The sequence below is a fragment of the Lonchura striata genome, chromosome 2 (assembly GCF_046129695.1).
Source record: "Lonchura striata isolate bLonStr1 chromosome 2, bLonStr1.mat, whole genome shotgun sequence".
NCBI classification, from domain to species: domain Eukaryota; kingdom Metazoa; phylum Chordata; class Aves; order Passeriformes; family Estrildidae; genus Lonchura; species Lonchura striata.
Genome location: NC_134604.1, coordinates 439,844 through 467,533, shown reverse-complemented (window position 1 = coordinate 467,533; position 27,690 = coordinate 439,844). Strand labels below are relative to the sequence as shown.

Sequence of the window (27,690 nt, the reverse complement as noted above, 5' to 3'; positions counted from 1 at the left end):
GTAAACTTGAAGCACTTTCTCCTTACACATACAGTTTATGCTCCTGCCAAAATGCCGAGGTAGGCTGCTGTATGTGCAGCTTTAAATGATCAAGTTCAGTGGGGTTTTCTTCCCTGTTTGTTTTCAAATGTTTCAGCCCCAGCCAAAGCCATGCTCAGCCTGTCATTATGGAGTCAGAGCTGCTGCCCGTGAGCCTGGCAGTGGCCAGCAGGGAGGGTCGGTGTTCTCTAATTGAAGTGGACAGGTACATATGTACATGGAATGAAAAAACAAAGCTGGCCTCCACAGCTGGGGTTTTTCAGGAAAATGCAGTTTTCAGAGCCTGACACTTACTGGTTCAAAAGCCAAATGTATGTACCGTGAAAGAGGACTCGGAAAGACAAATTAAAGAGGAAAAAGAATAAACTAGTTATAACAGCATGATCAGGTTTATTTTATTTAAAAAGAAATATTCTGGTTTAAAATAGTTTTCATTGGGGACAAAGGGGAAATATTGATAACTGAACTTTAAAACTGCTTTACAGTTATTTTTATTAAAACCTCTCCCAAAGCTATTTGTTGTACTGCTTGAACATTTATGAACTAAATAAAGAGATGTAGGTTTTTTTAAAGGTGTTATTCATTACCTTACTAATGTATTGAAGAAATATGAACAGGAACTACCAGATCTATGCAGTAGTCATTTATAGAAAATACCTTATAAAGTACATTGCAGGTACACTGTACTCCTAATAAAATATTTTTTAATCAAGTGTTTTTTTCAAGTGTTTTACATGAAAACAAGACTTAGTTTCTGTGGTAAATGCTATTATTCAGAACAAACTCCTTGCTGGAACCAAGCCCCTGTTAAATAGCGTGATGAACATGGGGTGTGTTAGGTGTGAGAGCAGAAATGGTACAGCCACAGCTTACTGAGTAGCTGTGGGCACAGCACTGTTTAAGGATGCTGAAGGTAGGAATATTTTCACTCAGTTTTCTAATTTGTCTTTAGGAGAGCTCAAGCAGCTTGCTCCAGCTTATTTTTTTTTTATTCCCTGCTTAGCTTTACATATTCCTAGAATCTGCAAAATGGAAAATACTAACTGGGAGAATGTTTTGCCCTCTGCTGTACTGTGGTCTACTGACTTCATTACAGCCCTTGATCTGCTTTTTCTTGGCTCAAAATTTAGTCACGAGGATTGCACTCCCAAGTTCCTCTGGGTGGCAAAAAACCTACGGAAAGTTGGGTTTTTTTAAGAGTTATTTTTTAAAGTTTAATTTAAATTTGTTTAAATTTTTAAATAATAAATGAATTCTCTCCCCCACCTTGTTAAAGCAAAATTGGTAAGAGGCTTTGAGCTTTAGGATTGGTTCCTAACAATTTGGTTAAAGAGCCACTTGACAATGACAGCAGACAGCACAAAACCACCCCTTGCTGTGAGAGCCATCTGCAGTCCCAGCACCTTTCCATTTACACACCCAGAAATCTGCTGCTCCTCCTCCGAACTCCAGCACCTCTGCACCCAGCACGCACACCAGTCTTAGCACAGTTGTCTTGTTCTAAAATCAAGATCAGGCATTCAATAGATTCAGGGCTTTTATTAGTTTTTCATGTGAACATTACAATTTATAATACATCATATCTAGTTTGACCTCCAGAATGACTCTAATTTAGTACATCATGGTATTAGTAAAAACAAGCCTGATAAGTGGGCTAAACTTCCAACTAGTATCTTCATATCCTTCAGACAAGGCAAGCTAGAATGTCAATCACTTTACAGACGTTAAAGTAGTGTTTTCCAAAAACCGCCCAGCCCCCAATTAAACTAGGAAGCGAATACAATTTAAAGCAGGACAGGTTTGGTCAGTTCCCTCCCCCAGCAGAATTGAATCCCCAGGCTCTGGAGTCCGTCGCACGGGTGGCAGGTGTCTAGCGGTAGCCGGGCCCGGGCTGGGCGTAGCCCTGCGGCCCGAAGGGCGGCCGGCTGCGGGCGTAGGGGTTGGGCCCGCTGGGCGGCGGGGTCAGGGTGCTGCCGGGCGGCGGGGTGAAGCCGGGCCGCGGCTGGAAGGAGCCGCTGTAGGCGGCGGGCTGGCTGGCCTGCGTGGTGTAGGGCTGCGGGGCGAAGCCGCCCGCCGCGTACTGCGGCTGCTGCGCCGGCCCCGGGAAGGCGGCCGGGCCCGCGGCGGCCGCCGCGCCGTAGGCCGGGAACTGCTGGCCCTGCTGCGCCGGGGGCTGCTGCTGGCTGTAGCCTGCTGGAAAGGCAGAGAGCGAGGCGGTGAGACGCCAGGGGACCGCGCAAACCTCTCGTTCCCAATGCTCGCAGCGACAAACGCAAAACGATGCGGGAAGCGCACAGCAGGCAAACCAAGCGTGAACCGCGAGTTCGCCTGCCTTTCACACAAGCGCACGGCCGGGGTTTTGGGGCACACCGCGGCAGCACAGCACACTGACAACAGTTACTATGAAACACTCTTCCTGTGACTGACAAGAAATAAAGAAAAAAAAAACAACCAAGTAGACTTTTCCTTAATATCATACAAAAAAATAAAGTCTTCACTGGCAAATGAGGCAAAATTCAATCCTTTTCCCAAATAAAACCTCCAAATTAAACCGTCTTGACAATACTCTCAGGGTTTTATATTTAAAAAAAATCACTGGTGAAATCATAGGTGTTTTCAGCTCTTTAGCTTTGAATATTAAAAGGTTATGTAGAACAGAACGCTTTAGCACAAAACTTCCATTTACACGTCCCAAATTTGATTTTTCTGTATAACACTAGCTTCCAAAGGGAATTTCTCTTCTCAGAAATTTTAAAATGGAACAAAGTCCTTTCACGAAGAAATAGCTACTTTTATCCATCATGAAACACACCTGCAGCTACTTGCAATGAAACCTCTCCAGTGACTGGAATCCTGTCAGCATTAAACACCAGACACACAAATTATTAAAAGTGCACAGCCCTAAATGGAAAGAGTAAGGGTAAGAATGCACTGCAGTAAACTCACCTTGAAACTGGGATCAAAATTTACTCATGAGACAAACCTCTGAAGGGTCCATTTTTACACCCATGTATAAATAGCCACTGTTGCCTAGTAGATCTACAAGAATGGGAAGGTATCCTGCTCTTGGGGAGACATGAGTTTGAAAGGAGACAATACTCATGAGAACTAAAGCAACACAAACAAAAAGATCCTGTGACTCAGCATCTCCAAAGGCTGCTGTCAATAGGTCTTCAAAGCAAACTCTGTTTCTTAACATTAATTCTGAACTAAGTTATGACAAACAGAGGTGCCCTATTAAGTTTCTGGTGGCATTTCATTCATACTTGACAATGATGTTGGAAAGCAAAACTCACATTGCACTACAGCTTTCAGAGGAATATCAGTAATATAATGGATTAGATGATGATAGGATATGTCTAGAAAGCAGATTGGAATGCCTTTGTTTCCTCACTCAATTTTTAAGCCTAGAGTGTCAAACAGACCCTTCTACTTCCAACAGCCTTGCTACTTCTGAAATTATATCCGAGTACATCTATCTCTGTATTCTAATTACAAATGTGGGGGAAAGAAATCTGCAGAGAACAGAATACCATTTAGACACTCAAACCAACGAGCTCACACAGTGCACAGCAACAGGGTCTGAGGCACAAACCTTTAGTCCAAGTATTCTAGGGTTCTTATCCATGCTAAGCATGGAATTTCTTCGTGAGCTCTGCAAATCTTCTCATCTATATAAAAAGTGATGCACTCCCACTGTGCACCAAGAAAAGGTCACACTGGCTCTGAGTCACTTAATGAGAGTCTTTTCTTTAGTTTTGGGAGGATTTTTTAAAACAAGGAATGATAAATGCTTTGTATCATTTTCTAAAATTATTAAACAAAATGCAATTTGTTACAGAATGTACTCTTACAGGTTCATCCCTAAACCTCATCTGGATTATCATTCCTATCATACATTATGCATTCCTAGATGCCAGCTGCTCCCAAAGGAACTGAAAGTTCTGAGGTCATTTATTTTGGGTATACCCTAAAGCCAGCTTTTCATATTTCACTGCACATACTGTACATAAACCTCTAGTGCACTAAAATATTCTTCTGCTGAAATTCTATTGGTACCTTTACTTACGGTATCAGCAAAATCAGAAACTAAAAAAGAAAAACTATCACTTGAAAGTGTCTCTGGGATTTACAGTATGTCTGTTAGCCAAAGATTTACTGAATGACAGCTACAGTGTTTACACCAGTACATTTTGGACACGGAAATCATTCTAGACGCAGGAAACAGGGGCCATCTTTAGACACCCTTGATATTTAAGAGGCTAAATTGGGATGTTTAGTCACTTGCTAGAATCCCATGACTGCAGAATATAATCCTGAAGGCTCTCACCCTTCAGGTGATTCATTTTGCCTGCCTTTCTAACAAGGCATTCTGCTGATTAGTAATGAGGTCTGCCTTTGGTCACAGTGAAGTCGGGCTGAACTTTGACTACATATTAACAACATAAATACTCTCTTCCTGACAATTTCTGATTCGTGCCAGTTCCCATAAGGAACGCAGGCATCTGGGCAGCTGAGCACCCTGACCTGCCCCACAGGGTCAGGAACTGAAGCGTGGCAGGCTCAGGCCCTGCAGGAAAGGGCCTGCAGCTGAGCTGCTGCTGCAGAGCTGCTTACCTGGGTACTGCACGCCGTACTGCTGCTGGGGCTGAGCCTGCGGCTGCTGAGCAGGGTAACCAGGCTGCTGGTACTGCTGATACATCTGACCTAGGGATTAAAAACGCATTTCGTTGAAGCCCAGTACCCTGGTGCATTACAGTGAATGATACCCTGACAGTTCAAGATCACAGAAATAAAGCCAGTGACATCAAAGTACAGATTTTAGTTTCTGAAACATGCTGTTCTGACTAAATGAAGTTTATCTAAAGAGTTATGTGAGGCTTACTATTGCATATTTTCACAGGCTGCCAGAATCTATGCACCTTAGTTAGCGCCACTGTGGTGGGTAACAGACCAGGAGTCTTTAAACATCTTCATAACTGCTCCAGAACCTACACTGTAAATTAAAGTACTTCAGAAGTTAAACATATCCTCTGAATGTCCATTTAGATTAGCTTTTTAAGACCATTTCTGCAACCAAGTACTGTAAGCAAGCGGTACATTATTTATGCTGACCACATTTTCCAGATAAGACATCCATCTCTTAGCATTGCCAAGTTTTCTTAAGAGACCCAGTGGTATACACCCAAAGCAAAAATAAAACCATATATTCTTAAGCTTGGTAGTCCAAGTCAGTGTTTATTTTTCCTACATTCACTGTTTTCAACTTCTTAGCCAGAAGAGGCAGAATATTTGTTTACACAACCTATGGGTCCTATGGAGGCTTTATGCTTCTGCTGTTTTTACAATCTAGAAAGTCACAGTCAAAGAACAAAATCAATTATCTGCCAAAACTAAAGCTTAGCTGAACTGAAGCAGACATGGAAACTTTACTATTATGAAGTGTTACTGTACTATTATTCATTCTGCAAAGATCAGCAGACTGTATAAATAGACTGTAAACTCTATGTTTGGAGCTGCACAAAGTCAAAAGCAACTCGACTCTGCTCCAGTTTCCCCCAGACAGACCCCTTTTTAAAGTAATTCCTTATTTCTTCTTTTGCCTGTATTATTTACAGCTGAAAGTAACAATATTTTATATTCACAGTAAGGTGTTTAGAATACTTTATACTGATGCAGCCACTTAAAATATTATTTGGTGTGCAATTATTGTAGGACGATGAGAGTGCAAAACACAAGGTTTGATGAGAATTTAAGCCTGATATCTTGATAATTAAGAATTAGAAACTCACAAAGTTCTCTTTCTGAAGCTCATTTGACATGGGGAAGTTCTGGGAGAATAACCAGCAGGCTGCCTATTTTGGGATAGTTCGCTACAGGCTAACAGAGAGACCACACTGGCACCTGCTGGAAATCCCAGGTAAAGGGACAGCAAAGAAACAGCATGGAGTTTTACCAAAGCTTTCTGAGAAGGCTTGCTGTCTTCTCCAGGGCTGAGGTATTAGTGAGGAACAGAGAGGTGCTCCAGTGCCATTTAAGAAAACAATCTTAATTTACAGCCATGAATACAGGCAGGGATACTCTGGGCCCTCAGACACAGGGTCTTTTCTTTCCCTGGATTTTTATTCTGAACAATAGACGAGCTACAGCATTGATGTCTGGTTTTGTACTTAGCAGTGCTTATTGCAGCGAGGGGTCTGCCAGCATTTACCATTGTTCCCATGCACTGAAAAAGACTTTTAATCTGATTCAGAATATAGACCATTTACATATATTCTCACAACATTCTTTGCCCTAAAAAATCATGAAGTGTTTTTGGGACTGAGATTTCACATGTATTTCAGCAAAGACTAAAAAAGCATCCACATCTGTATATTGCTTCTTGTGTGTGCTCAGGACTGAATTTAGTGATAGAAAAGCAGAGGCCACAAGACACAGCACTGTACTAGAACATCTTTGCTGGATCGATTTAATTCAAATTAGTGAATGCTGAAAAATCCTCAAGGGAGGCAGCTCTTCAGTAGTATCAGTGCACAGAAGTGAGGTAGCTTGATATTCACACATAACAACTTAATAACCAATCATAATCACCACAGCATGCGCTGGCAGAGAAAGCCATTAATAAACAAACCCTGATTCACCAGAATGACTGACACATGATTGACATCACCAGTTTACTTATATCTTCAAAATACTGGGAAAGGGTGTGGAGGAAGCAGAGCTTGGGGAATTTGGGGTTTTTATAAAGTGAACTAATAGTTTCAAATTAGTTCCAAAACTAGTTTCTAACAGAAACTTCTGTTCACCAGCAATGCCATTCATGTGATTCCATCCTGTTGAAAACCTAACAATCAAAACCTATCCAAAGTTCTGGCTGGGTTATGGCTCTGTGGGGACAGCACAAGCCCCCAAATTACCACTGCACTGAGGTAACCTCAGCAAAATATAGAAAACTACTCCGTATTTCGAAGAAAAGTCTTTGAACACTTTGGAATAAAATTGATAATTACACTTACATTACCCAGCTTTGGTGAGAGACTGCTGCTTACCACATGCATACCACCACGCACAGCATAAGCAATGTATTTCTAATTTCTAATGAACAAGGACAAAAGTTACTTCTGATCTCTTCCCAAAGACTGAACCACAGAATGAAGAAAATATAATCAATACTTAAAAGATTGCAGTAGAAATATTAAAAGCTACATAAAACTACAGATCAAACCCTTTATAATTAGTACTGTTGCACTATACTTTCCTTGATCCAAATTTAGAAGAATCACTACATCTACTCTGATACATGAGCCTAGATAACATCCCTCCCCAAACAAGGTGAGTTTTACTGAAACAAATACTTTCCCCCTTTTCTGGTGCTAGCAGCCATACCAGATTCCAAGCTAGTGTTGCTAGTGCTTTTAAATGTTTCACTTCTTTGCTTCAGTTCCAGTTTAACAGCAACACTTAAAACTTCTTACCTTACTCATAAAACTCACTCATAAAAGGCAAGTTCAGTAGCTGAGAATATGGTTTCTGAACATTAAGTTTTCTGGCTGCCAACAGAAGAACCTGGATCCCCTTTTTACAAAAGTAACTTTTATACATAAACACCAAACTGCTCTATCTTTAAGCTACAAAGATGTCTCTTGCTATGTTATAACACTCGACTAATAAGCAACAAAAGGCTGAAAGCAGCAAAAGTGTTTCATAAGCTCCACTTCAACCAACAGTATTCATACCTCCTTAAATATTGTACATAAGTACCAGCAGTTCAAATACTGTGCTCAATTAAAATATTACTTATTCTCTTCAGGCAAGACAATCCAAGTGACTATGGATACTGTGATCACCATCTCACACTTGTCTGAGCATTACATCAGTAAAGCAAGCATCAGGGGGCTCTCACTTGTGGCCTACACCAGCACAGAAACAATTTTATATTATTCTTCATATGGAGGAAGGAGTAACAAAACAGGACATTTCACAGACAGTTTAATCCAGAAGTGTGAAGGTCTAAGGCTCAGCGCACTTAGAAAATAGCGCCAGAAAAAATGATACCCAAATGTAGGAAACCTCAGAATAGGCAAATTTTGAGAAGTTAAATAACATTTTAAGGGCATAGTGCAAACAGATCTGAATAAAGTTAAGGTCTTAACTCTGGTTAAGACCTTAACTTTAAAGGGGAGCCAGCTGAGCTCTCAGGAGTCATAAGGAACTACCACATTTAAGATGGTTACAGGGTTTAACTTGACTAGCACAGAGCCCACACAAAAAGGAAGCAGTAAAATACTAGCTCTAGTCTGTTAGATAGAAATGGTGATTAAAAACAGTTTTAATACATAGTAGACAAGTCCACAAGCTGTTAGTTGAGTGAAAGCTTGACACAACATACAGTGTTTGACACGAACACAGATGCAAGCAGAAAACAGTACCACGAAAATTCTCTCGTGTTACACCACCCGCCCGTTCAAACAGAGCCACTGCTCCACCTGCTGTTTCTGTATGCAGCAGCACGGGCAGCGAGCACGAAAGCTGCTCTGCCTAGGGCACACATGGATTTGCAGTCTGGAATCCACTCTGGGTCTGCTAATTGAAGGCAGCATCAGACACCATCCTTCACGTCCTGGACAGCAGAAAAGCACTCTGCTTACCTTCCACCTGCCCCGTCTGTGGCTGTGTGCTGGGGTAGGGCGGCTGCTGTGCCTGAACCCCAGGGGGGTGGGCTGCAGAAGAGGAGGAAGCGATGCTGTCCGGCGTTCCTGATCGCTCCTCTGCAGGGGCACTGGGTGGTCCTAGAGGAGCAAGAACAAAATACAGTATGTGAAATGAAGACCGAGTTGGAATTAAAAAATTCTAATTCAAGATCCCTCCCTTGCAATGTTTTGAACATTTTTTCCACTTCAAATTTACATGTGTGTCATACCCAAGCTAAAATTAAATGTATATTTGCACTTGAAAATACTGGGGAGGGGGGGCAGGCAGAGGGGGCAGAATTTTCTGCCTCTCTCTAGGCCACTCAGATTTCATCGTGCTGAGGAACCTGACTCATTTGTGAGATAAAACCCTTCATGACAGCACATATTTTCAACAGCTTCAAGTGTTAACCTTGCACACACACACACACACACTGTTTGGACACAACATGCACTTACCTATTTTTTCTTATCTGGAGGAAAGGTAAAAGGTTGCATGGAACTATCCAAATGGATAAGCGTCTTACTGTAAAACACATGGACCAGGCTACAAAGTGTTTTACTGATAGCCAAGCAGCATGTGACCAGAAAACCTCCAAAGAGGTGTTAAAACCACACTCCCAGACAGGACATGGCAGGCTTTAGTCTAAAAGCAATTGTCTGCTCTGCTAATTCTGAAAATATTCCAGCTGACACTCAAAGACAGCATGAAAACTGGGAATTCAGATTTTCTCTACATTAGTAAGAAGTTCTGAAACACACATGTGAACAAATATAATATACTACAATTTAATGCAAAGTATTTTGTTAGAAACAAGGGAGCTTAAACCTGGATCTTTCCAACTGTATGAATGCTAAGAGACAATAATTTCAAATACAGGCTTTAAGTTAAGCACAAGTACTAGAACTGCCACCAGTACATCTGCAATTTTAAGACAGTTATATTTATACAATATAAATATGCACCAAACAAGTCCCTAATTGTGTTTTCATGTTAACTGTATTAGGGGAAAGATCTGTCTACTACTTGATTCACATTTATATACATAACTGCAGGATTACAGCTTTAGAAATGGGATTTCTTATACCCTGCTTAAATGGTCCTCTGTGGAATTCTCTGTACATTCAAAGAATGATCAAGTAATTGCACTGTCTCGGAAGAATTATGGAGACACAAATACTGAAATATCACCAATGAAAACATTAACTGACACTGACAAAACCACTCATTCAAAAATTAACTCGAATTTTCTGCAAGTTGTGCTTCACTTGCTATTGCTCACTTCAAGTTTTCAAGTACCATCTGGTCTGTGAAAGAACCCAGAATGTGCCATGGAGGAAGAGGTCACACAGTCAGCCTAGTCCACAGACCTGTACTTCATATTGAACTTAGCCACTGTCTGTGGGTACAACTTTAGATCCTGCACAGTCACAACCAGTGCAGACCTATTCCTTTTACTCCACACTTTTGCCATGGCAGGCATGCTGGAGGAACAACCTCCAGTTCCTACTGGTTTCCTCATCTGTATCATTACTTCACACAACATATAAAACTCACTTGCTCTGGAGATGAGAGTACACAGCAAATCCTGTTAGCCAACAGCAGTTTCATTCTCATGTTTCAGTGAACATTTAAACCTTGCCAGGCCCACGCAGGTTCTGTACAAAATCACTTCCCTAAGCTCTGCATCACACTCCTTATCACATTCTACATTGCTTTTCTAGCTTCATTTATCCTGTCTCAAGTTGACAGCAGTTTAGTATAATCAGTTTTCATACGCTTAACATTCTATTACTAGGGCCAGCAGTCCTTCAGCTCTTCAAAAATAAATATAATTCAGACAAGTATGTTATTCCTTTCTGTTAACAGTGAAAAAGTTGATTCTATTTACTTCTAAAATGAAACAGAGAAAAGGTGGGATCATATAACACATTCTGAATGACCCAAACAGCAAAAGCACAAGCCGAAAACACGAACTGCAAGATCAAACCTTAAAGCAGAGCAGCAAGTTCTACTATCACTGGCAGATACCAATTAAGTTAGTCCACACAATAGCTTTAAGTAATTCAAATTTTTAAAAATTAAGCCATTTTGTACTCCAAGCTAAAACACAATGCTAAAATCAACAGTAGCATTTCAATATTTTGTATACAGAAGTTAGCACATAGATACAACACCTTAACATAGCAAGTTTTAGAATTCTGAAAAGACATAGTGAACACAGAACACAGCTTAATACATCCAGCATACAAATGCTTTGTCACAAATCAAAACTGGAGCAATTGATTATGAAAAGGCTTAGCTTTCCTTTTCACCAGCCACATCCTTACCTGACACCTGATCATCTGTCAAGCCAAAGGCTGACATGACATTCTTGCTGATTTCATCCTGGTTCTTTAGCGGATCGAATGCAGACATGCTCGCTGCTATAACTTGAGTGGATGGCTTAACATTAGCGTCAGCAGCAGCAGGCTTTTCGTCCCTACCATCTACAGCATCTACAAAGCAAAACGCCAGTTACCAGCTCTCCAGAACTGAAACACCAGCACACACACACACTGCACTCCAGCACCCGCAACACCACAGCTGGGGCTTTAGAAATGTAGCTGCCCAAATGTGCATGGTAGAGTAACAGTGAAGAATCACTGATGTAGCTGAAACTGGGATGGATCACAAAGCTTAGGTTTCTTCCACGGTTACCTAAAGACACACTAACACTGTGGACTATTAGAGTAATAGATCATGTGTTCTGAAAGTCAAAGGCACAAAGCTCCCGCTTCAAACAAATGATTTGCCCACAAAGAATTCAAAATTAGGAAAACATACAGGATAGCTCCAATTTATTATAGTGTTTTATCATCTGCAGTTTCTGGTTTGTACTCTACCTTTCTCCACTAATTTTTCCTAAGCTGACAGTTGAAGTTGAGATCTTTGCAACTGTACACATCAAATTGATCAGAAATGCCTTACCTAATACTGCCACATTTTCTGTTAAAAGCAAAGAACTACAGATAGATACAGACTGGCTAGTTTTGTTTACACTCTTAGATCATCACTCTAACTTCCTTCCAAATAGTTTGTAACCAGAATCCATGGTATTCAACTGAAATTACTAATTGCATATATTGTAGAACAGGGCTGAGATTTTTTTAAGCAACAAAAGCAGTAAAATTTCAAAGTGCAAATACAAAAGCAACATTTAAAAGGCAGGCTGATGTTCTCAGTTCACCTCTTTACTCAGAGCACTGTACTTAATGACTTTGTATAATTATTTCCTGTGTCCAGCTTACCTAAACTCTGTAGTTAAGTACACAGAGATACAATATTTGCAGTACAACTGCCCTAAGATAGATCAATACCTTGAAACGGTAAGAAGACTTTCTTTCCCATTTTGCCCTCCTCCAAAAATCCTTTCCCACCCCTACCTGCACCCTCATGCTGCTTACCCTGAGACAGCTCTGATGCTGGTCTGAACGCAAAAAATGTAGATTCAATTTCCTAACCTGGCAAAAAAAGTGGATATAATTTTTGCTGAATTCTCTTCTTACTGTTTTAGTGAATCAAACTCGCTTAGCAACACAAGATAAGCACCAGAGCTAGCCCAAAGTAAGCAGAGGGACTACTCAACTGCGAGCAAGAACTCTTCAGCAACAAACTATTAATTTGGCTAAAAGCTCTCTCAAGGCATTGCTGGAGTTCACAGGTGTTAGTTACAGTGTTTTTGTACATTGCAACAAATCCTTGGATTCTGAAGTTCATTCCTAAGTTAGTTCAGGGTTTTACTCCAGATACATCAAACAAAAATTCTGTCTCTGAAACAACTAAAGCATTAAAAATTAAGTTCTGAGCCACCAAGCAACAATTAAGAATGATCCATGTTTCACTCTGTTAAACAGCACACCACTCTGCAAATCAAAGCAAACAACTCTTTGCCAGCTGCCTACCACTCTCAGGCAGATTAGTGGAAAGCCCTGGTTCCGCTGGCGGCTCTAAACAGTCCAGCAAACGATTGACTTTATTGCGAAGTTCTATCAGCTCTCGGCGCAGGTACTTCACCTGGCTGGATTCTAGGGGTCTTGGTTGTCCATTCACTGCAAAACACCAAACAGATAAACTTAAGACTGTAGTAACATCCACTTAAAGATGAGCAAAAGAATTCCAACTTTTACTTGCTTGTAGCATCATCATCCTTTGTCGAGTTTAAAGTGACAAAGTTTAGTCCACACAGACTGAACTCATTCTAGAGCTTACTGTTCCTTTAATATAATCTCAGTTCAGCAAAAGCTGCAGTATCAAAGCAAAGTCCACAGTAAGTGTCTGCACTGTTTACTCATTTCCCTGAATATACCCTGATGATGCAGGTTCTGGAAAGCTGTCCCTTTAGAACTAACACAGTCCATACAACACCACTGCAACTTATCAATAAGGTCAGTGTCCAAGTTAAAGGCTTGGAACTACATGCTGAGTTACCTATGGTAGTCTGAAAATAAAGAACTTTTACACAAAGGCTAAAGGATAAACGTTAACATCTGTTCAACTCCAAGCAACTAACACTAGTTTGGAGCAGTGTACCACTGTAAGTGTCAGCTTCAAATCCTCATGCACCTGAGAAGAAAACCCCACAAATGCTAGAGTGGAAGAGAACATGTTAAAAAAGAGCACTAACGGAGAAAGAACCACTGATCACATGTATATGCACACATGTCAAATATTTTAATGCTTTTTACACTTCAAGCAAGTGTAAAAAGCAGTAATTTCCGCTTCCACTAAGTTTGAAAGTGCCATGAAAAACATCAAGAAAAATAGATATTATGTATTAACTCAGCAGTACCAACTTACTGATTGCATTTTCTTCACCTTCTGAGGTGACAAACTGAAGTATTTTGTACCTCTCAGTGAAGTCCACTGCCTAAATTTTAATAAATATTATTAGAAATAAATAGAAAAATACAGTCTTCTATACTTACCAAACAATGTCAGCTTAAGTATCCTACTGCATTGAATTGCAAAGGAGAGATCTGAGCTATCAAAAATTGTTATAAGATCTCCATCTGAAAAGAACAAGAAAAAGTTACATTAAAATCACAGCCTATGACTACTGAGCTTCACATCAGTAGTGTTCCTTCATTACTCAAAATAACCTTCCTATCTGATTGGGAAGTCACTAAGAAAAAATGTTTATTATTTTACTGCAAGAATCAGTGTGCAGAGAAACTGTGCACAGAAGGTACGACAGAAGCATGAATGGCTCCAAAAGGGAGTCTTCTGACATTAGGCTTTGGTGTTCCATCTAGTTCATCATTCTTTTGTTTACATAGAGGATGAAATATTAGAGCTAAGAATCCATGAAGTCCAACACCAGGAAGAATGATGCCACCAGTTAAAAGTGACATGCCTATGCCAAAGTGGCTCCAGAACCATGCTGCTCATGAACAGACAAAAGTCAGATAAACAGCACAAGTCAAACCCAATTCAATTTTTAAAAACCAATATAAATTTTCAAATGTCTAGAACACTTCCTCAGGTTACATTCAGAACATGAGTTGCAAGACTATTACCATTCCCTTGCTGACAAAGTTCATGTGTAGAAGTGAATAGTAAAGATCTCTCTCAACTTTAACACACAAATAAGTATGAAGACACAAAGACACCAAAATAGTTGGAAGAAAACTTCTCTCAAACAGGAATTTTACACAAAGTCACAACTCTTAGTCGTGGATTTCTTCCATGTCACATGTCAGAGGATCCTAATGAACTCGCACATTGCCATCTGTCACAGGTACTATATGAGACCTGGATGGGATAATTTATTCTTAAGATACAAAGGGCTATGCACAAAGCACTGATCACCTTTAATCATATTAATTTTCAAAAGAGATACCAAGTTGCCATTAAGTCTGGTCTCTCAGAATTTCAAGTTGAGTCGAGGAAAGCTGCGTTAACATCTTTGCTTACTCAACAAAATCACAACTAAAACAAGACTATTGTCTTTGCAGGACAGATTTTCTGGTGCTTAACATGTTCAACAGGTTATTCATAGCTTAAATGAACCCAAGCAAGCAGTGCAAAGAGTGGGAGCACATTATCAGGAAAACCTGTACTGGCACAAGGGATTGCAGGAACGCTTCCTGCCCGAGCAGTTTGATAACTGAAAACTGAGGTGAAACACCAGATAGTGAAGTTTCACCTTGAAAAGCAACAGTGTTTAGATAAATGCTATGCAGCTGGAACAAAGCCAACTCCAGGCTGCCCCTGTTCCTCCACAAAACACTGTAGCAAGGGGTCTCTCCAGACAGACACAGGAACATGTTTTCTGTTACAGGTTACTGCCTAAAAATTCTCAGTGTATATAAATTCCTTACACGCTGGTGACAAGGGCAAACTGTATTTTTATGGTAAAAAATTTCAAATTAATGTTTCAGTATGAAGAATAATAAAACACAGGATATCAAGTCAAAAACAGAATCTGAAAAACTACACATTCTAATTTTATCATCCCTGACTACAAGTAACTCCTCTGCAAAGGAAGGTTCTCTAAGTAAGTACTAGTAATAACACCTCACCGTGCCTGTCAGTCTTCAAATACGGTGCTTTCTAACAAAATTAAGCTACAAACACTAATATAGTGATAGCATATAAAATAGTTTTCAAGCTTTCCTGAAAGAAATACTGTTGCCTCCCAAGATTTTTTATGTTCCTGTTTTCACTTTCACAATCTCAAAAGGCATCTGTCGATAGCAGCATCAGTCATGGATTCTCTGAGTAGAGATTGGAAAGTCCGCACAAACAAGGGCTCCAAACCCCACCAGGCAGCCTGTTCCAGTGACACACTGCCCTCCTGGCCAAAACTCATGCTCAGCCTCTCAAACTGCATTTTTTGGCTGCTGCTATCTGGTGCTACTGCAAATTGCTCACATTCAATGGTCACTGCAACTCCTTTTCCACCGGCTCTGCCCCCAGCCCCCTCTTCTGCAGCACACTGAATAAGCCTTGCTCCCTCCAATGCTCCCTGAAGGCCACCTGCACAAAGCCCCTCCCTATCCTCACCACACCCTGCTGCACCCCTCTGCAGCTTTTCCAAGTTCTTTTTGTCCTGGGGTGCACACATTAAAAGGGAGCACAGCCACGCAGCCTCACTGGTGCCACCTTGCCAGTGCCAGGAAGAGGAGGATCAGTGTCCCTGATGATCCATAACAGGACTTGAACAATCAGACTTTATCAAAGTTAAACAGCTCTTTTTTTGCTTTGGCAGTAAAGAGGGGTGTGATGAGGTGTGTGCTCCCTCCAACTCAACACTTTCTCCAGCTTTTCAGTACCTTTCCTAAATGCTGATACCAAAATCCACTTATAATTTCTTCTCTTAGCTGTCCACAACATCGGCAAACCATCCTTTGATGCTCTTCTGTCATACCAGTCAACGCTCACATTCACTACCTGAACAAAGATGCATGTTCTAAACAGTCTATCCTGCACCGTGAAATGAAAATGCACACCAATACACGTGGCTTAAATGGATTAATGTCACCTAAAAGAACTAGGATCATTCAATCTTAATTCTCCCTCACCTACTTTAACCTTTAGGTTGAAGGCATTAAGAGTAATGAAGAAATTTTTTATTTTAAATTGATAGCAGAAAACAAAAGACTGAGAAGTACCACGTACAAAATCTTGTTAGATGCATAAAGTCAGTTCTATGATTCCTATTGACAGCCATCAATTTATTATCCGAGTATAGACTAGGATTCATATAATGTATATGTCAAGCCATAAAAGTGTCTGACAATTTAAGTATGTTAGATATAGCAAAAAACCTCTTCATCTTAAGGAATGCCAATGAAGCTTAATTCCTTTTACCATGACACAGACAGAATTACACAATGTCAATTATTGTTGGTTGAAAAATAAAACAGTCTTTCCTTTATTTTCCTTTCTAATCTTGTTATTTCAGGAGTTTATCTTTCTCAGTTTTACAAGGGACACTGCTTTCCCTCTCTACAATTTCCCATGTACCACAATCTCTGCTATGCCAATTCTAACTTTTTTCTTCCTATAAACTAGCGACTCCCTTCAACTAACCACTGGGCTGCGAGTTATTTCAGCATTAATGCTGCATCACCGTGATGTATTTCAACCTTCATGACATTAGAAATCTGACTCATTCCTTCACCCTTCCAGCTGTTTCCTCATCTACTAAGCTTCATTATCTACTAGACTTATCCACCCTTGTATTTCTTATTGTTTTTATTTGTTTTGGTTTTATTTATTTATTTATTTGTTAACAGTAGTGATGATCAGCTACCCTACAGTTCCCAGCAGTGATGCTCAGTTACCATAACATACACCGAAATCACAGTGAATAGCAGTACATCCTGTGTGGTGGGTTAACCCTGGCTGGATGCCAGGGACCCACCAAAGCCACTCCATCATTCCCCTCCACAAGTGGCCAGGGCAGAGAACATAGAGTGAAAGAATAAGATATGAGGTAAGAACAGGGAGAGATCACAAATCAATTACCTTCATGAGCAAAACAAGCTCGACTTGGGAAAGTTACCTGAATTTATTACCAATCAAAATCGGAGTAGGATAATTCACCTTTCAAGCCCTTCTTTCTTTGCAGCTCTATCTCTTCCTCTCCCAGTGGTGCAGGGGCACAGAGAATGAAGGTTATGGTTTCTACCACTGCTCAGACAGAGGAGTCCTTCCCCTGCTCCAGCCTGGGGTCCCTCCCATGGGAGAATCCTCCACAAACTTCTCCAATGTGAGTGCATCCCATTAGCAACAGTCCTCCCAGAACTGCTCTAACGAGGGTCACTTTTCCATTGAGTGCTGCTCCAGCATGGGCCCCCCACAGGGTCACAAGTCCCACCAGGAACACCTGCTTGAGCATGAGCTCCTCTCTCCATGGGTCCTGCCAGGAACCTGTTTCAGCACAGGCCTCCCACAGGGTCACAGCCTCTTCTCAGGCATCCAGCTGCTGTGGTGTAAGGCTCCTCCAGAGGCTGCACCTCCATGGACCTCCATGAGCTGTGTGGACACATTTTGCCTCACCATGGGAATCTCTGCTCTGCTGCCTGGAGCACCTCCTGCCTGCCTTCTCCACTGACCTTGGCGTCTGCAGAACAATTCCTCTAACAGATTCTTGCTCCTCTCTTCTCCGGCCAAAACTGCATCTGTGCCATAACTTTTTTTTTTCCTTTTTAAATATGTTACCACAGAGGCATTACCACTACATCTGAGTGACTTGGCCAGTGGCAGGTCTGTCCTGGAGCTGCCTGGCTTTGGGCTCCCCTGTAGCACCCCCTCCACTAACAAAACCTGGCCATGCAAACCAAATACAGTTCTGAGACAAAGAAAACTAGAAGTGAAAGCAGGAAAGTCTCTAGACTGTGAAAGACAACCAAAGAATGAAACTGTCATTACTGTCTCCACCATACACCATTATCTTAGTTTGAATAAAACAGAGTAATATACACCAGAAACCCTAGAAGACCATACTTAAAGCAGAGGTAAGAATGCAAAAAAGCCAAAGTAACTCAATTTCATCTAATGAAAAAGCACCTAGTCTCCTTTCACCTTTCTCATTTCAGAAAGGAAAAAAAATGTGGTAAGAAGGAAAACCAAAACCACCACAAATCCACTGAGCTCCCTCTCACTAGAGATCAAGACCTACACTACTTACAATTTTGATAAGCAGCAACTCAAAAACTTTATGAACCTCAAAAACATGTCTCGGGGTTCTTCAAAGTGAAATTTTATTGCTTAGATATATGAACAAAAGTTGACATTTTAGGCAGCACTAATGTTTCCTAGGGCTATTCGGAGAAATGAACCTGAATGCTTCAGTAACATGGCACTTTTTACTGTGCAACAGCATAATCATCAGTCTTTAAGAGGCTTTGGATTTTATCACTTAATTCCAAGTTTCATTTTATGAACACCATCCCTCTGTCCCAAATTAAGTAACTTATCCATTCCTCATTGACATTCAAAGAGAAAAATCCCTCCAATCACAACTTTCTCTATGCATCTCAAATAGGGCTCTCCTTATTCTGTGGAAGTCCTTAAGGTTATGTTTGTTTTAACACTAATGATCAATATTTTCTTTGGAACAACCAATGTGCAACAGAGTCAAATGGTCCCAGAGAGAAAGGGTAACTTTTAATGCATATTTCAAGTTAAAATTATTTTTCTAATCTTTACTGATGGAGAAAAACAATCAAGAACTACTACCACATAGATCAAGTTTTCTGTCTTATAAGAACTTGTGTTAGGTCATAAATGTTTATTCTCTTTACACCTTCAAAACCACTGAAAACTCAAAAAAATTATTAAATGAATGAACAGAAGAGAAACCTTCAGTTTCTTGCAACAGCAAAAGCTGCACTTTCAGAGAGAAAAAACTGAGGAAATATTTCAGGGAAAAAATGGAGGAAATTATGTTAAGAGAGCATAACAGGAGATAATGAAATACAGCTTCTATTGTCTGACCAAATAGATTTCACAAGAAATCACTTGCATTTGCTCATGACATTGGACAATTCTAAAAGGTGAATGTCAAAGCTTCTATCCATAGATAAACCATATCAGAGCAACAGTAGTCAACTAAACCTCAACAGCAGTAATTAAACCTTACCTTCATCTTTATATTTTATTGTGACTTCATCATTGCTCAGAAGTTTTCCTCTAAAAACTCTTTGCATCATTAGCACCAATTCATCATAAGTGATATCTTCATTATGAATAGGGATTCTCCTAATATCTTCCCCAAGCTGAGCTTTGATGATCAGCTTCCCACTTAAGTCCAGCTGCCCATTCATGGTGGATTCCTTATCACCTGCAGACCTGTTAGCAGCAAAACATTAAGAACATTTCAGAAAACTGTACTGGTAATTATTGTAATATCTATTTTATCATCATCTATCTGATGACAGTTCTGAAGCTTTACATTATCATCTAATTGGATTATTTTACATGCCCCCCCTTATTATGAAAAAGAACAAATGGCTTTTTTTTCATGTAAGAAAAGACTGCCAGAACAAATATCTCAAAGACTGCAGGTTCTACAGTGGCTTTACTAAGGGGATCAAGCTGAATCATGTAGCATTTCCTGAACAAATAAGTGCATGGCTAAACATTGGTTTTATCACATGGATGATCCGAACTCACTGAGTGTTCCTCTTCAGAAAAGAAGATACACAATTTTTTTAATTTTTGGAAATTTTGGTTGGGGTATTTTAACCAAGATTTTAGACTTTTAAAAGCAGCTCAAGAGACCACACGTTAGCTATTCGTTGGGCTCAACACATGGTCAGGACAGTCTGTTACTCTCAATGTTTTAAGAGATGAGCAACTGCTCTGAGTAGGAAGTGCAACAAAGTCATCTTGTGTCCCAGCAGCACACAGCATATACTCTGTTATATCTTTAACATTTTATGCAAGAAAATTTTAAAATTACCACTTTGTATTAATAATCTCAAATTTAAAAGCACAAAGGCTTTACATTTAAAAATCTGAAACTACAGCAGAGTTACTCAAAAGAGGAATGGAGGGGGAAAAAAACACAAAAAGAGAGCCAGGTAGTTAGTCAAATGTCCCCTCCTCTTTTCACCGTTCTGGACAGGGCCAAAGCAATAGATCTGGAATGAGGAGCAACTAAAGAAGCAGTTATCTTAACATCTGAAATATAATTACAGGAGATCTTAAAACGTAGGCAGCCCATATCGAAATCAAGATTTCTGAAGCCCCATGCAGGCAAGCATGTTGTTTATTCTCTTTCACAAGAACTCTCAGAGATATGCAGATATTTTTCCTTTACCTTTGAGGATGTCATAACACAGTGCCTTATGAGAATAATGAATTTTGCTATAGTCAGTCTATTTTAAAGTACTGCACTGAAAATTCTCTGCTACCAGAAACAAGGCAATCAGCTAAAGCCTTTAATACATTCCTTGATGCACCTCTATATATTTAACTCCACTGTTTTAGTGACAATATTTTGCATTAAAAAGATGGAGTATAATGCTATCTTTAGACTGCAATTAAATTTCTGGGGGTGTTGGTAATTAACTTAATGCAAATCAGAGATTTCAGGCAAAGCCCTTTGTTTAGCCCAAAAAGATACAAGCAATTATTGAACAAAACTCACTCTCCTCATCACACGTAAGACGAGGTAGATGGATACAGCCTAATTGCAGGGAAAAGGGACCAGCAATTAACACAGCTATGCTGCTGCTGAGGCACTGTGATGAAACTGTGAGGTTTATAGTATTGTTAATGCTCACTAATGCAATCTTCGGGTTTTGCAACAGGAGTCTTGACTGCAGGCACATCAACCCAGCCTAATTAACTTTAAATTAGATTTAAAAGCATACGATTTTTGCACAAGTTGGTTGGTAGTTGAGATTTTTTTAATTTAAGCATTAAAAAATAAAACAGTATCGACCCACAGGTTTCCTTTCATTTCCTTTCCAAAAAATATACGTTTATCATTACCTTATCTGTCTTAGTGATGCTGGATTATTGGACAGTTTTCCCACCTCACTTCAGGACACAGTGAGGGTAAGCCGCCATGCACTGTCAATGCCAGAGAACAGTAAGCTGCATCAGAAAATAAACATATTTACAGTCACACTTCCCTAGAATGACACAATTCACATCCATCTTTCACTTTAGAACATCTTGGTGAATATACTCCATTTTAAAAGCCCTTGCTTTATCCATAATGTAACAATCAGATTTACACTTTTGAGTATTGTAGAATTTGCATTGATCTAAAAGAAATCTTGAACAAGACTTACAATTTTGTAATAGAAGATTATTTTTTTTAATTTTCTAATGGCATGTAGGAATTCCTAACAGGAATGTATTCCTTTCCAGGACTAAGATCAAGAGATGATTTGGCATACAGAACAGTCCAACAGGGAACACACGTGGCTCCTCCCTCTGACCCCATGGGTGAACCCTCCTGGCAACTCCTCTCTTTCACATGCACAGCCAATTTCAAAAATCCATAATCTGATTTTTAGATGTTTCACTGCTAACCAGAGGAAAAAAGTAGGTTCCCCTCTATTCACATAAAGCTGGGCTTCCCAGCTCTCCTCTTTCAACTCAACTGGAAGCAAACTGGAACATACAGGACGAAGGCAGAGAACAAGCAAACCCCAGAGAAGACACAGAGGTACTCTCTGGTTCTCAAAGGCTGGCAGCTGCTTCCCTCATCCTGAGTATGCAGTGCTCCTCTTTAAAAAGGGTTGTTCCTGTTTCTGACAGTGACAGACTGCTGTGACACGCTAAGCAGGGGAACAGGAAGAGACTACTTTTCTGCTGCCTCACTCATGTTTTATGAAAGGAGTAAGGCATGAGGATAGTGCCCCTTTCACCCCAGAGCTGCTACAGCTCCAGGTACGTTTACTGCACTGGACAAATACAGATAAGGCATGGAAGAGTGGTTGAACCAAAGAGTTCATTTAGCTACCCCCTCACATTGTTTAAGCGTTAGTCTGGCCAGTGGTTTTGCTTCTTCAGCATTACAACATATGCTACTCAGAAACTGCTAACAGTAAGAATTGAACCTCATCTCTATGTCCTAAACATAGACACATTTTGGTGGACACAGCTGAACTCCTGTGGCCTTTCAACAGATTGAATGTATCGTTCATTTCTTTGTGCAAGGAAAGGAGCTACTGTAATGCCTTATTTAGCAGCATTACCCACAGAAACCTGCTATCCATCACTGACTACGAAAAGGTAGCAGAATAAATGCACTTTTTCTTGGTCTAGCTGTTCTCCACTCTGCTTGAAGGTGTCCAGATTTAAAGACACAGATTCTAAACATTGCAGCTGCTTGCAGCTGTTACAGAAAACTGTGTGAAATACTGAAATTGCTGAATTACACAGCACTGAAGCTTCTTCCCTCACTGTGACACAGCTGAATGGATGACTCCATTGAGACGGTTCTATGGAGAACACATCCAGAATGCACACTAATGAGCTTTTTAACAAAATCAGTGTCTACTTTCCTGGGCCGGGGAGGAACCAACCAACCAAAAAACATTTATGTCTCCGTCTTTCAGACTACAGACTGCTTCCCGTAAGAATCACACTGACATCTTTCTAACCTTCCTGGTGTACACTGGCATTTTGCAGGTACAGCCCTTTCCTCCCGGCTCACTTTCCATTCACATCATGCACTGATCTAAGTGCTGCATGGGGACAGGGATTGCCCAACCCGGCCCAGTCACTTCAGGATCCCCTCTGAAAGCGGCATCTCAGGACCATGCTGTATCTCACTACCCTCTTTGCACAGCAGCAAGAAAAACAGCCTTTCCCAGGCGAGGGAAAGACAGGCATTCCTGCCGCAATCTTTTCTGTCAAACAGGGCTAAGCATCAGGGTGCCGCCGACAGGAACACGAGCAAGCAGGACTGCCTCCCAACGCCGCCCGGGACAGAGCCACGACTTCTCCCAGGACAAGCGCGGGGAGCAGAAGGGAGGAGAGCTCTTTTCGGTTTGCTGCCGCTGCCGTACGGGCAGGCCCGGCCCGAAGGGGAGCAGAGATCACAGCCGGTCCCGGCCCGGCAGTGAGGGCCGGCAGCCCCGCAGGAGGGCGGCCGGGCGCCCTCGGCCGCGGGGCCGTGCGGAGCCCGCGACCCGCCCGCCGGGCCCTCAGCCGCGGCCGCCCCGCGCCCTCAGCCGCGGCCGGCGGCACGCCAGGGGTCTCCCGGCCGCTCCGCCAGGGGCCGCGCCGCCCGCCGCCCCGGGAACGGCGGGGCCGGGGAGGGGGCGGCCGGCTGGCCCGGCCCGAGCTGCCCCTCTGTCCCTCCTTCCCGCCGCTCCCGCACGCGGTGCAGCAGCCCCAGCTCTCTTACGGTGGCTTCTCCGCCGTCCCGCCGGTGCAGCCGCCCCGAGCAGCGCCGCGCGAGCCGGCACGGCCGCCGCCGCCCGTACGTGGCAGGGCAGAGAGGAGCGGCCGCAGCGAGGCCGGGCCTGCCCAGCCGCGCCTGCGCGCTGCGCCCGCGGGGCGCCCCGCCCGGCACGGCGGCCGCGCCTGCCTGCCCGGCCGCGCTCCGCCTCAGCGCGTCCGGCCGGATTCCGCCTTGGCCTCCGCAGCCTGGCGGTGCTCGGGGAGGAACGGGGCCGTAAAATTCCCCTGGGCTTGTTAGACGCCCGTACACAGCAGCATTCATCCTCGAATGGTCCCGTCCGGGCACTGGTTACTCCCGCGGCCGCGCGCACCCTCACAGCCTCTCACGCTGCCTTGCGGTCAGAGCTTGTCCCCCTAAGCGCGAAAAAACATGGATCTGCAGCGAGGCTCCTGAGATTTGTCAATGGGAGATGCGGGAATGGATCCCTAAGGGTGCCTCTCCCAGAGCTGCAGGACACTCGTGGATATTTGGGGTTTCTGGTTTAGCCTGTCCCAGAGATGCTGGAAGTGGAGAATACACAGAGATATTTGGGGTTTCTGGTTTAGCCTGTCCCAGAGATGCTGGAAGTGGAGAATACACAGAGATATTTGGGGTTTCTGGTTTAGCCTGTCCCAGAGATGCTGGAAGTGGAGAATACACAGAGATATTTGGGGTTTCTGGTTTAGCCTGTCCCAGAGATGCTGGAAGTGGAGAATACACAGAGATATTTGGGGTTTCTGGTTTAGCCTGTCCCAGAGATGCTGGAAGTGGAGGACACTCGTGGATATTTCTGGTTCAGCCTGTCCCAGAGCCCCTGGCACTGGGGGACACTCAGGGGTAGTTGGGGTTTCTGGTTTAGCCTGTCCCAGAGATGCTGGAAGTGGAGGACACTCTGGGATATTTGGGGTTTCTGCTGCCCGTTCTGGTTTAGCAGCAAGGCCGCGCTGTGCTGGTGCTCACTCAGAGCTACCGAAAGCATGATTGTGCTTCGTTATTTCCTGGTGTTAAAGAGTCCTCTGAAAAGACATCTTTTCCTTTAGTATCTGTTTTCTTCCAGGACAAGAACAATTTAAGAGTTGTTTAATTTTTGTAGTATTTGTCCTTGCTGAGAGCTCTGTCCCTGCCTAGAGCAGGGTCCAACTAGCAGTAAGCAGATTTCAAATTCTCACCTCCATTTTCAATGGAAGCAAGAAAAGATGGACACAATACGAATTTTAATTCTAAACATTTCATGAAGGACGAGGGGCATGTTTCATGAGGCTTCTCTGCTAAATGTTACAAAATATTTAGAAAATATTTGGGTATTTTCAATGAAAAAGTTTTTGCTTTAAAGAATGTGGGAAAAATCTGGAAAAGTGGATGTTTCCATCTGTTATACTTTCTGCCACTTGTGTTGTGTACCTTTGTACTGATGATTCAGTCCTTCTCCAATCCATTTCTTTATCAAAGCAGTGTTTCCAAAGTGTTAACAAGAAACTTTGTGATCCCTAAAGCCCACATATCACAAACAATACCAAAGTTCACTACACTATGAAGATAAATATATTCCACGTGTAGATAAAAGCTGAACTATTGTATTTATTGTTATAATCCTGTAACAATTTAGCATATTACCTGAAAAACATCATTTTAATTTGTTCCATTTCTGAAATTAGGATTCCCTACATGAAAGAAAAAAAAGTCATGAAATACATAATTGGGAGGGGTGGGGGGGGCTTTATGCTGAAAGTGTTTTATATTAAGCAAGAGATGTTCAGTGTTGGCAATAACAACATTTTATTCTCATCTGAAATACTTAGAGACAAGATGCTTCATTATTAAAGGAAGTCAACACTTTCAATTCCGTACTTCAAATTCTTGGATTTTGACCTTGTTTTTTGGGTAATATGGAAACAATATTTTTATTAGTTTTTTTAAAGAGCCGTTCAAAATTAAATAGGATGTTCTTTAGGGAATGCTTTTGTTTGGGGAGAAAAAAATATCAATTATTAGAAAATATTATCGCTCATTTAAGGAGTCATCCTCACAGTGCCTAGCAGTGTTTTATAACACAATCAAGTATCATCCTTCCTAAACCACGTAAATTTCTAAAGGGATATTTCTGAAGGAATTTGGAGGAATTGACAAAAGCAAGCATTATACATTCGATTTATAAATAAAAAATGGATGCCCACAGATATTAAATTGTATAGAGAAAGATTTAATAACTTTGTGTGTGTGTGCTTCTAGGAAGAAAAAGGATTCATTAATGAAAAATATGATTAGCACTATCTTTATAGTGGTAGTGCTCAGGATCACCTGAATGATTGGCTACCTCATGTTAATAAGTAATGAAAAAACCATTCTTGCTTTCCGTTTTGTGTTTTGTGTTTTGAATGCTACCCACGTATAATATTTAGCAATTATGAGACTAATAATTGAGATTTAAAAACAAAATTTGACTTATTTGTTCTACAGCTTGATAGAGGGTGGGAACTTGCTAGAAAGCAGTCATAGGGATTCAGTTTTTTTTCATAAACGGATGCTGCTTTGTCACACATAAAACTCTTCCCCTTGTACAAATAAAGGTGGGATTTTATTTCAAGGTCAACACTGAAAAGACTGTTCTTTCTGGGTGGCTTCTCTTATACCAAATCATATATGAAATGATTTTCAGAAAGAATAGCAGGAAAAAGTTCTTCTGCAATAGTTGTTGGAGAGAGTCCCAGGGAAGTAACAAGAGCTTAATGGCTTGAGGCCTTTCACAGGGACACTGAAAAAAGCCTTCAGGAAAGTTTCTGCCTCTTCTTTCCCCCCACAGCTCTGCTGGATTCTTGGCCTTGTATTCCTATAAATGCATCCTTCCATAGAAGGCATATGAAGTACTTGGAGTAATGGATTCTTCATTATTTTGCCTCTGGCTATTTTCTATAAAACAGCTAATTGGAAATACGTGAAAATCCACCCATCCCCAAACGTTAAGTTGTTTATTGTCAGTTTGACCTACTGAAAACTGAGTGCCTGTACACCAGTGACAATCAGATCTGCAAACTCTGTGCAAAAAGTCCTGAGGTGATCATACCACACTGATGGACAGATTACTCCCAGGATTAAAAACTGAAGGTATGAGCAGGAAACAGAGATCCGTTTATTTAAACACATGAGCCTCCTTTTTTTTTTTGTTTTGTTTTTTTTTCTTTTTTTTTTGACTCAAGATTCTCCTGTTTAATTCTTGAAATGAGAATTTAGAAAACCAGTATAGAAATGTTAAAGCCTTTGTTCCTTTGTCTGAATCTGACTGAAGTGCTGATATGGCACACCACATTTAATGCTTATGGCATCCTCAGCCAGGTTTTATCTTCATCCTATCCAGATGAGAGAAATAATATGATCCTGAGACAGGCTCCTGACACATGCTAACTAATCCACTACAATGTGCATTTATAAATACACTGTGCATTACACATGAGACTTTCTGAGTGTCTTCATAGAAGTGTTTCATCAGTCCTGAAAAGTCCTCCATGTCTTGAAATCCATGCTGTCTTATGAGGCAGAAAATAAGCATACTGGAGCATTGATACACCTCTAAAGAGAGCAGTCATGCCAGAAACAAGGCTCCAGAAAAAGTAGAGAAAATCATTAAAAGTTATATAGGACAGGTAGTTCATACTTTTTTTTTTGAAACATTCTCTGAAAGTGAAACATTCTCTGAATGTTTCCTTTCAGTTTGCAGTGTTGCTGCTAACTGCTGTACTGACTTTAGAATGTGTTCTTTACTTAATAAATAATACATAAAAAATAATATCGGGCACTCATTGCTTTTGGACGTATTCAAAGCTCGGGCTGGGAACCTCTAAATCAGGAATTTAAGTCCATATGTGCGATCACCATAACTAAAAGATTTTTTTACTTAGTTGGCAGAAGCAGATTGTTGAATGCTTGATTACTGTGAAAATTTCTCCTGTGGTGCTGTGCCAGGGACCAAGCTATCACTTCCAGTGTTTTATCAGGTCAACGAGAGCAAGCTCAGGTTATACCCGTAATGTGAGCAGCAACAGGAGATTATTAAACCACGTGGC

At 41.3% G+C, this 27,690-nt stretch overlaps 1 protein-coding gene across 4 annotated transcripts; it reads right to left on the bottom strand.

Moving 5' to 3' along the window:
* Positions 1-1,563: 1,563 nt before the first annotated feature.
* On the bottom strand, positions 1,564-23,717 carry TFG (trafficking from ER to golgi regulator). 4 transcript variants are annotated; one of them, XM_021541409.2, is made up of 9 exons: positions 23,597-23,717; positions 21,223-21,327; positions 19,364-19,572; positions 13,698-13,781; positions 12,675-12,821; positions 11,061-11,228; positions 8,688-8,828; positions 4,657-4,746; positions 1,564-2,232 (listed from the first exon to the last, which is right to left on the bottom strand). In XM_021541409.2, the coding sequence occupies exons 3-9, from the start codon at positions 19,545-19,547 to the stop codon at positions 1,910-1,912; spliced, it is 1,137 nt and encodes a 378-aa protein (XP_021397084.2). In that variant the 5' UTR covers positions 19,548-19,572; positions 21,223-21,327; positions 23,597-23,717; the 3' UTR covers positions 1,564-1,909. The 4 variants fall into 4 exon arrangements, with proteins under 4 accessions (XP_021397084.2, XP_077647042.1, XP_077647041.1 ...); XM_077790916.1 differs by having other exon boundaries at positions 1,564-2,229; XM_077790915.1 differs by having other exon boundaries at positions 21,223-21,303.
* Between the last annotated feature and the right edge of the window lie 3,973 nt (positions 23,718-27,690).